The following is an 11442-nucleotide window of genomic DNA, read 5'->3' as shown; positions in this document are numbered from 1 at the left end:
AACAAAACATTAGGTGATAAAGGCCACAATAAAAGACAAATGTATTTTATTACTTCTTATTTTTATAATGTTTGTACTTATTATAATATACTGCAGCATTATTTTTAATTTCTTCGTCCCCTACATAAGTTATTTTCAACAACACAATAAGACACAGCACAAGGAAAAACATTCAACACAAATAGCACTCAAGAAAATTTCACAAACCGGCAAAATACACGCGCGTACGCAAGATGCGGTAGCCATTTTGTGACATTGATAGAAAAATATGTTACCAGCTCCGAACTAATCAAAATTGCCCACCAGATATAAAAGAAAAATAACTTTTCATTTATGGCGAGCTTTTTTATTATAATTTGTCGCAAACGTTATGGTAAATTTTCTAAAGTTTAAAAAAAATTATGTACGTACATAGTGTATGGAAAAATCGCAGTTATTACCTAGGTAATATAACTGAAACAGTAATGGTATAGAAAGCCTGGCAATCCTAAAAATAGTACCGGTGATAATTAAAAGATGTCACTACTTTCTTTACAAATTGTCAGCTCCAAGGCTCTGCCGTCGTCCCCTCCCCAGCTTAGAGGATGGAAAAAAAAGTCTCTACATAGTCTGTGCTGCTCGTTCCACATCAAGCTTGAGTTTGACATTTAAGCATTTACGATTTAAATTCAACTTTAAAGTCTGCAAAATAAGAACGGTTCACAGTTCAATACAAGTACAGTCAAGAGCACGTCATGCTTGACACTTAAGACTTAAATCCAACTCTATGCCGCTTATGATAAGAACAGTCCAAAGTACAAAGTGTCAAACTTGACGTGCTCTTGACCGTACAAGCTTATTCACAGACACATATCTAGATAGACGCCGCAAGTACACCAATTTGTATAAAACCAAGCGTGCCACAATTTTTGTACATAGGAACGTCTCTGAATTTCAGCCTGACGTCACAAGAGCTGTTTAGTGATGGAAACCTTCTTCCGCTCCGTCTAAATCAATTGATTGACTGGAATAAGCATAAACACGCGTATTCCATTCAATTAATCGATTCTAAATATAATAATTTTTGATCAAGTATTCGTTGATTACAAGTAGTTGTAATAATAATATAGTAAAAAAATACTCAAGTAAGATAGTTAAGTCCTTTATTTCACTTATTTAAAAAAAATGTTGATTACTTAAAAAATTAACACTACTTTTTAATCAACTTCAAATATTGAAATTAGTGTCCTTCCAATAAAATGAGCTTATTATATAACTTCTTTTTGTAATAGTAGATCTTATCGATTAACTTAAATATGAATACACACGTCAATATAATATGAACTTGCGACTGCCTTAATTAATTTTACTAGATGGTTTTCTGTTGGTAATTGATCAAATTGATGAATGCCAAGACAAATGAAAATGTTACTGCGGACAAAATAAGGTTAAATTTCATTAATCAGAGGAGGTTTACTTAATGACGGCCTCGTGTGAAATTTTTGTGATTTGTTTATTACTTCTCGGATTTTTAACTCTGCTACTCTGCATATCTGGATAGCATCTTAGATGGAATAAACTAGACCACCTTCATCCTCGAAAGCAACGAATTCTACAAATGACCAACTCTAGGTTTTTGTAAAGACACCGCATTGTTAATTCTTTGTATTATTATTTTTTTTGTATTACTCGTACTACATATCCGGCGATGTATGTAATTATTTGCTCTCTATATTCGAACAATCCAGGCAACGTGCTGCAAAAATTATGATGAAATTACAGATAATAGATACTACAAAACTGAAAAAAAAACGAAACGTTACTAAACGTTATAACAAAAGATTTATAAAATATTTTTATAATATTGCTAAGGTCTTAATAATTTTCGTCCCCTTGTTTTTAACATCGATCAGAATCGAGAATAGTGTTGTCTAACGTATACATCACTAAACATTAAATTTGGCCAAAGAAATGTACAAGCGGCCGTACCACTTAACTGAATGCATTATGCAAAAGTGCGTTCGTTCGATATTCATGGCGTATTAACAAAGGATCACAAATATATCGCACCAAGTAAAAGCCGCAATGTATTACAAAACATGAGGCACTCGATTGTATATTTGTTTTATCGAAATTCATACAAAAACAAAGTAATTGCTTTTAAAATAAATTATGCGTCTTCTGATTACAAAATCACTTGTCCGTGGAAGGAAACGTCTCTGTTTACCCGATTACCCACAGTTATGGTGCTTTTGCAGTTTATAATGGAACGATTATTACATATGCTTAGGATAATAACGCATAGAAACCTAGCCCGCGCACGCTTAGTGAGGCAAGTTAGAGGCTTCCCAAAGGGCCTACACGAGCGGGCGGGCTGTCAGTGCTCAAGGTCAAATTGCATCGCGAACAGCTCAAACATTTTTGCTAATAATGACGAAATGTGCGGTAAATGGGTGTAAAAATAGAACAGGTAAACATAAAATAGACACTAACATCACATTCCACAAGGAAGTAACGCGTTTCAACTTGTATTTTTATATAAATATTCACTAAAACCGAAAATTAATTTCGTTGCAACAAGACACGAAAATGTTGCAAAGTAACGGATTTCTTTCTCCAAATTTTGCTATTCTGTTTCAAAATAATTATATTACGTAATTTTTTGAAAATACGCAATGTCGCGACGGCTGCAGATTTTTTTTATTCTAATGTAAGTGTGCATTGGACTTCCATTTCTGCAAGTTAAATGCGTACAAATGTTGTTTACAAAGAGCAACCCCTAAAGTTTCTTGCTCATACTTCTCGGGAGCATCTGCCTTACGAATGAGCGATAGAGTTTAACCGATGTGACGATTTCTAGTGTAATAACGCAAAATTGGCGCTTTGTCGTCGAGTTGCGGATACCAGCCCGTTGCACCAAGTACCAAGTACCAAGTAATAATGCCTACCTATGAAATAAAGATTATTTTGATTTTGATTCTGGGTATCGTTTACGGGGTATATGGGGGTGCTTATTACGAATATAGTACTTATTTCTAAATCCAAGATGGCGGACACAATATAAAAAAAATGCAATATGGGTATCCTTTTCGAGGTATTTGGGGATGCTCATTATGAATACGGCACTGATTTCTAAATCCAAGATGGCGGGTGCGATTTTTGGAACAATGGCAAGTTGGGAATCATTTTCGAGATATTTGGGGGTGCTCATTATGAATATAGCACTTATTTGTAAATCCAAGATAGCGGACACGATTTTTCAAAAAATGCCTTATGGGTATCCTTTTCGAGATATTTGGGGATGTTCAATACGAATATGGCACTCATTTCTAAATCTAAGAGAGCAGACACGACAGTTCAAACAAAAGCAATATTCGTAATGAGCACCCCCAAATACCTCGAAAACGATACCCAACTTGCCATTATTTGAAAAATCGTGCCCGCCATCTTGGATTTACAAATAGTGCCATATTCACATTGAGCACTCCCAAATACCTCGAAAATGATACACATATAGCATTTTTTGGAAAAATCGTGCCCACCATCTTGGATTTAGAAATGAGTGCCATATTTGTATTGAGCACCCCCAAATACCTCGAAAATGATACCCATATTGCATTTATTTGAAAACTCGTGTCCGCCATCTTGGATTTAGAAATAAATGGTATATTTGTAATGAGCACCCCCAAATACATTGAACACGATACCCAACTTGCAATTATTCGAAAAATCGTGCCCGCCATCTTGGATTTAGAAATGAGTGCCATATTAGTAATGAGCACCTCGAATACCTCAAAAATGACTGCAATATTGCATTTATTTGAAAAGTCGTGTCCGTCATCGTGTATTCAGATATAAATGCCATTTCCATAAGGATTACCAAAAATAAATTTTTGAAAATTCTTGTCACTTGACATTGTCGATCGACAAAACCGAGCATATCTGTAGGCACCTTTAACTTAATGATGAGTTACGCAAGATACAATTTTCCCACTTTTGAGGGAGATGTTATTCCATGGTATCATTATTTGTATATTTGTGTGCGTGCCGACGAGCGTAGATACAAGTTGCTTACGCCTACATGAATTTGGTTTTTGCCTCACTTGTGACAGTTCGTTTGATATGAAACTATCATTCTATGCGTTATTATTCTAAGTACATATGTATACATTTTTCGCGTTTTCGACTGGTGTTTATCAACGATAACGGTCCAGCGCGTCCTGAAGTGTCGCAACTAGAGATGAGTTTAACTGCTATATTCGCATAGCACGCTAAATGCTAAATGATAAATTTTTATAGCGTGCTATTTAAAGTACTAATTTTTAGAACTTCAAGGTCGTGTGATAATGTAACGAATGGAAAGAAACGTGAAATAGTTATAATGATGTGCGCTAACTTGTTAAGTACAGGATCTATGGTCTACCTATAGAATAGTTTACAGTTTTTTATGGTTACTTACGGACCGACTTCATTTGTTTTGTAACTATTACATAATATGGTGGTCACAGGTTATAGACTATAAATACATGAGCTTTCCTTCATACTTTAACAACTTACTATTTACAATTTGCACAAAACTTTACACTGGTTATTTACGGTAAATTACACTCACAATAATTAATAATAACGCACACACTCATACTTTTGTATACAAATATTACAAAGACTTATTAATTAAACATACGCTAAACTAACTAAATTATTCCAAGTACTTAGTTATATCTTAATTTAAATCGCTTCACCAGACGAAATTTTGCTAACGTTCCACCATTAGCTCAAAATCGTATTAAAACGTAACCAAAATTATAATTTATAACATAACTACATTTATAATACTTACTAAGTGCTAAATATAGCATTAGCGCTTAGCGTACTCAAACGTGAAATTTAACATCAATAAACCAATCAGCTATTTCGCGTTTCGCACCAAACGTTAAATGCTACAAATAATATGTGAAAGTATTTCACGTTACAACGGTTTCAACCAATGACAAGAGCCGTAATTTTCATCTATGAAATATTAAGGAGATATCTCAGAACGAATCTACTCTCGATTTCCGTCCGACATCCGTCCGAAACAATTACTGTCAAATAAGTAATAAAATAATGGACAAAATTAAAAGACAAATATCAAGAATGAAGCTTCATTCGCATCACGCGTCGTTTCATTTGGTCAAGTATTGCTTATTTGGCAATAATTGTTTCGGACGGATGTCGGACGGAGATCGAGAGTAGACCCCCTGGATGTGGAAAAAGTAAACGAGTAATCAACGGCCTGCAAAAACTATAATACATGGAGGAGATTTTTGTGCACTTTTATGGGATACACCTTGGTCAATTTCTGCAGAAAGTAAAAAATGTTCGAAATTCAAATAAACAAGATGGCCGCCATACAAATTTCGAAGCCCTCTATCACGGAATCTATTAGAGATAGGTAGGAGGTGCTGGAAGGAATCACAGAGGGTAATAGTGGTCAACTGCCTGTGTGGTAAAAAATTCAAGATGACGATTACAAAATGGTGACTAAAGAAAAACTTGCTTCGATGCGGCTGAAAAGTGGCATGAGAGGCTTCTAGAAGTGCCAAATAATAATTTGTGCTCGAAATTGGTTTTTCGCCATTTTCAAATATGGCCGCCATACAATCGTTTGTTGGCAGTAGAAAAAAATTTGTTCTGATCCCTTCCAAAATGGTCATGTGGGAGCCTCTAGGAGTGCTCGATAATAATTTGTGATTAACATTAATTTTTTTTTTTTGTGTTTAATAATAACTTCCGGTCAAAATTTATTTTTTGCCATTTTTCAATATGGCTGCCTTACAAACTTTTTTAGCGGTTGATAAAATTTTGCTCTAATTCTACTAAATAGTAGTAGAAATAATGTCTTATTTACTTATACAACTTATAGTGTTGTTGTATCTCGACCGTCTGTCTGTTAGATTCTTTTTTATTGGAAGCTATGCCAAAAAGAGAAGTATTTAGGGAAAAAATGCCAGACAATCACTTAAAATTTGTGGTCTCAAACTAGGGAATTTCCTGTACTATGAGTACAAGAGTAACAATAACTCTGAAGGCAATACCCAGAATACCCTGACCAGGACCAACTTGAAAATGTTATTTTCATAAATTGGCTCAAATAAGGCATCGAATCTGGAACCTCCTCATCAAGCGACCATAGCACTTAATCACTGTGCCAACGAAGTGCATAAGCACAACCTGTAATCTGAAACCGACCACGCGCCGCAGGCCGAGCCCGAGGACTCGTATATTATATTAACCTTCTCTAGTCGCAGCGGCACGTAAGTGAATTTCACTTACTTTGGGCACGCGAAGTACGTACACTTGCGGCGTCTATCTAGATATATATTATGTCTATGAGCATAAGATTAACTTACGTTATACGCAGTGTTGCCAGATTATGCTATTTTTCGCCATGTAGGCTACTTCGAGCGGTCGCGCGGCGACTAAAAAATTGATCGGCGACTCGGCGATATTTAGGCTGTTTGAAATAGGAAAAAGCGATTTTAGGTTACTTAATAAAATGTCTGGGGAATTACATGGGGATTTTGTGGGGAATAGAGATATAAAATAAATAACTCATTAGGGAGTTCATATTCCCCGGCAGCAAGCAGAATTGTTTTCCTTGATTTTTAGTGATTTTATGGCTTGGGCGAATATCGGCTACTTAACACATAAATTGGCGAATTAATTTTGTAGAAATCTGGCAACACTGATTATACGTATTGTAAGCCACAGACTTAGTGAACTACGTTCAGACTGCTCACTGTAGTACTTTTTTTTCAGTAGTAAGAATTATTTTTAATCTGTGATACTAATGTCGACTGACATTCCATTTTTTTTTTAATAGGTAGACGATATTGTCTTGAAAAGGAGCAGAACGTATACATCCAAACTTAAAAAAAAAAGTTGGTTAGGGGTTCCAGTTCATTTATATAAAATAATACGATAAAATAAAATAAATAAAACAACTCAATAAGGCGTTTATTTTTTAATTTCTTTTTAAATTTTTCTAATGCTTTGTTTTGCATTGGAGGTAGAATGCGGTTTGCTAACCTGACTATGTCCGTGCCTTTTAAAATTTTATTTATGGAACTGCACCAATTCATAATTGTAAATCGAACAGTGAAAGCAATAAAACTATTAAGTAGAATAGTTTTATGTTCGGCACAGTTTATGAAATCAAATGAATACTTGGACAAAATATTCGCTGTAATATTATATGCAATATTCGCTTTATTTGCGTTGCGTTCCAAGTATTCATTTGTTTCTCTGATTACTGTACCGAAACACGTTACTGCTCCTTCGGATGGGTATTTTAGTCGTTTTTCATACGTTGTATACTCCCTGCGACTTATCCAGTCGTGAATACGCGTTTGATTACTTGTTAAATTTTTTAGGCATAAGTCACAGTTTATTTTTAATTTATTTAAAATTTTCCTTACTACCCATCCAGCAGTGTAGGCCCGAGAGTGAACATTGAGACGTTCTCGACGGGCCTGGTCTACAATTGTTTCAACGCTTTCAGTCCTAGGATGATCAGGCTCAATATTTTCTTTTTGTTCTTCGAATAATGATTGTAAATTGAACACTTGGTCCGCCGGATCATCCTCACAATTAAAAGTTTCATTATGGAATTTAATAATCCTAGTTATTAGTAATGATTTAAAGGTGCAGTTAAAGCTGTGGCAGTTTGGGTCATTATTTCTATAATTATAGGCCCTAACTTGACCGAAAAAATTCTCTATTGGATCGGAGTTAAAATATCTAGGCCTCATTATTGTAATCCCTTTACTTTGGAAAAACTGCCACAGCTTCATATAACTTTTTAAAGTTATGACAAAGTTTTTCAATGACGGCACGGACTTTTCGTGTCCTTTCGCATCGACATACTTGGTTTCTTCCAATTTTTTTATTGATTCCCTCCAAAATTCGTGATGAGGTGATTTTTCCGTTACTGCTGTTCTTAATATTTCTCCTTTTCTTTTTGACAGTATTGCAGCTCCATTGACGCTGTCAAACAATTTGTCGAAGAACAAAACAGTGTCTGCAGTGTTTTGTAAAGTGTTACTGACTGGTCTGCCATCTGCATAGTGAGCTGAAAAATAACCCTTTATTAATATATCTAATGAGTAGTAAATAATTAAAATCAATAGCAACCTCTATCGAAATTCACCAGTAAATTTTTGAGTAAAAACGCGTGTGTTCCTCAACTTGACATTGGCGAAATCATCAATTACTTCAATGCGGCCATAACATTTAAAAGAAGAAGAACCTGGGATTTTTTTTTACATTTAAGATCATTCATTTATTATCCATGTTCTTTCCAAATAACAAAATTCATACAGGGTACAATATTTAATGAAGATTAATGATTTGGATGTTTGTTAGAAAAACTATGTTACCATTCTCTTCCCTTTCTTCTAACAGAAAATTAACATGCATCTTTTTGAAATTAAATTGAGTACAAATTAATAAATAAAGATAGTCTAACAGCTAATATAAGCTAATATATAAATGTAAAAAAAACCATGTTTAGAGCCTGAACTGAACAGTGTAATAAGAATAGACATAGGATTCTACTTACAAAACTTTGCTGTATATGACAATGCTGCAGACACAGTTTTGCTGAATACTTTCACGCAATTTTTTACCTGGAAATAAAAACACAATGCATTTGAACATACTAGTACATATTAGTAAAAAGAGCAGAGTAGAATAGCACTCATGACTTTCAAATCCAATTCCACACATAACTTCCAAAATACACTATTGCTGAAATGCGGATCTAGGTAAACCATTCGGGCACAATGAATAACGAACTTGATGAACGATTATTTATTTATTTTATTTATTTTATTTTATTTATTTATTTGCATATTAGTAAACCTTTATTAAATGATTAAATGAACGTCTTAAGCCATGGCTTAATTCATACATAACATACAGTCGCATGTTATGTATATTTGGCTAAATGCTTTCTTATGAATGAAATATTGTTGTTTTTAAAATTTAAAATAAACTCACCTTCATCTTTTTAATCTTTTCTGGAATAACATGTTGATCGTTTAACTTATGTAGGAGTCTAGCTTCTGTGTGGTTGCAGTCTGTTTCATATACATCCACAATATCACGCCATTTGGAGATCTTTCCATTTGCAAGAATATCTTTGTTTAAAAAGTTGTTTCTTAAACCCTTTATCAGATGTGGTGGATCATAAATAATATGAAGATTCACTCCACTTATAATGACTGTGCCATCTAAAAAACACAAAACAAAATAAATTGAGAAATGACCAAAGAATACAAATCAATAATAAAAAAATTAGAAATATTCATAAATATTTTCAAACAAATGATTATAAAAAAGGTACAAAATGTGTATGTGTACACATAATTGGACTACTAATATAAATTAAGTACTTACTTGGTACTTGGTACTTGGTGTAACGGGCTGGTGTAAATTAAGTATGTTAGTTATGGAAATTGTTAAAAATGTTAAAATTTGCCCTTAGACTTAAAAATAAAATGGGATCATAAAGCTTCATTAACAAGCATGCATCTTGAAAAATAGTGTTTACTTCTGTTCCTTGACATCATAGGAAAAGAATGAAAAAGTATACAGACAGCAAAATTAGACTAACCTGGTTCTTGATTTGAAATTAATTGTTCATGTGCTCTATCTTCTTTAAAACCTTTTAAAGTCGATTGAAACGCCGCACCTTGATCACAAATCAAAGCAATCGGCTGCAATCCACATCCAGTCACAGCCGAAACAACATCCCTTAAAATTTCTTTCAATTCTGCGCTTTTGGTAGCTCCTTGACAGAAATAGTATGCCACAGGTTGCTGCCATTTGAACACAGCACCTCTTATCATGAATACCAGAGCGTGGTCTGCATAATCGTTTTTCTTTTCTTTAAGTTCCACCAAGACATTGATTAAGTCTCTATTTTTATCAAAAGTTAACATACTTTCTAATGATATCTCATCAAATAGGATCGAACACATCTTCTTTTTATCATCCCAGGTTTCAATCTAAAAACAATGTATTTGCTTAAACTTTGCTGTAGCACATAAGTAATACTAATATGTAGATAAAAATGCATGTTACCAACCTCCTTCTTCATCAATTTGAATACTTGCAGACTGATCCCTGTATGAATATTTAGTTTTGCCACCATTTTATTAAGTGTGTACCTTGAGGGCAATATAAAAATTTTTTGCAAGAATTTATAACATTTTGGGCTCTGCTTCATAATCGATAAACTGATTATTTTTTCTTCGGTTGTGAATCGCCTACCTTTCTTGGTTCTTGTACAAAGATTAATTTGCATTCTCATAAGCTTTTTTGCATAAGGATTCATTTTATTTGTTAATTTTTCGAACAACATTTTCTTATTAAACTGAAGGGCTCTCTTAGCTCTTCGATGAAAATCGGCCTGCTGTTTAGACTTTTTGTATTCTTTATAAATACTTTTGCATGTTGGTGACAAATCTTTTACTTTCGTGATTAAACGTCTCCTCATAGGTTTCGGATCCTTAGCAATTCTGACTGTATCCAAGCCTGGAAAACACAAAAGTGAATGATGAAGTCAAGTACTATGGAATGTAAAACATTATAACAATATGCAGCTGCACACTTACATATTATGTTGTATGTTACAAGTTTGTTGAATGAGCAGTTGCAAAGAGAAAAACCAAACATTTATTTTCGACTATACATAAGGTTATTAGAAGAATATACTAGGTTACATAATACAAAGAAAATTAATGTCTGAACTGGGAACAAACTCAGGACCTCTGCATATCCAGCATGGAGTAAATAAACGTTCATTGCAAACATATTCATGTGGTAATAATACAACAATAATAACTCAAAATTACATACCAGAGGCTTGAAATGCTTCATCCATCACTGGTTCAATGATTACAGGATTAACTGAAAAATAATTAGGTACTGTTGAGAAACAAGACGTTTCCATCATATAAAACAGATAGATGATGTTTATAAAATAGATCACAATAAACATACATAATTAACATCTACAATAAACGAGGTATTGTGGGAGAGATTATAGCACCATTTGTCCACACTCACTGATGGTCTATAAGTACAAGTTGCTTCAGAATTGTGTAAAAAATGAAAAGTTGACACACCGTTAAAACCTTAACTATCCCTTATAACTTGAGTCCAACAAAAAAATTCCATTACCTAAGTCCTGTTTAGGCGGTGGAATTTGCGATGGGCCAGGCACATTCTGAGACTCACTGGAGCTAGAGGCAATTACTTCTGAAACGTGAGAAATTACACACTATAATTTTATGCAAGTCTCTCCTGTAGGTTTTTGGTATTCTGTGTGTTTATGAGTGAGAGTTAAATAAATGTGATAGGTGATAGTTGAAAATAATAACTTGTTATTTATTTGCAACAAGCATTATGTATACT

At 33.9% G+C, this 11442-nt stretch overlaps 1 protein-coding gene across 1 annotated transcript in view; it reads right to left on the bottom strand.

The window, feature by feature from the left end:
* Positions 1 to 7887: 7887 nt before the first annotated feature.
* LOC113234975 overlaps positions 7888 to 11442 on the bottom strand; it is a gene marked incomplete at its 3' end in the record, with an annotated part of 4534 nt that continues 979 nt past the window's right edge. Inside the window, exons 3-9 of the mRNA XM_026470492.1 lie at positions 11209 to 11286; positions 10885 to 10935; positions 10112 to 10560; positions 9638 to 10031; positions 9022 to 9254; positions 8582 to 8648; positions 7888 to 8092 (exon numbers count right to left, since the gene is read on the bottom strand). Of these exons, the coding sequence (XP_026326277.1) occupies positions 7888 to 8092; positions 8582 to 8648; positions 9022 to 9254; positions 9638 to 10031; positions 10112 to 10560; positions 10885 to 10935; positions 11209 to 11286 (1477 nt within the window). The remainder of the gene's footprint in view (positions 8093 to 8581; positions 8649 to 9021; positions 9255 to 9637; positions 10032 to 10111; positions 10561 to 10884; positions 10936 to 11208; positions 11287 to 11442) is intronic.

The sequence above is a fragment of the Hyposmocoma kahamanoa genome, unplaced genomic scaffold (assembly GCF_003589595.1).
Source record: "Hyposmocoma kahamanoa isolate Upper Pololo Valley unplaced genomic scaffold, ASM358959v1 86156, whole genome shotgun sequence".
Taxonomy (NCBI): domain Eukaryota; kingdom Metazoa; phylum Arthropoda; class Insecta; order Lepidoptera; family Cosmopterigidae; genus Hyposmocoma; species Hyposmocoma kahamanoa.
The sequence above is the reverse complement of the archived record's forward strand: the minus strand, read 5'-3'. Positions and strand labels throughout refer to the sequence as shown.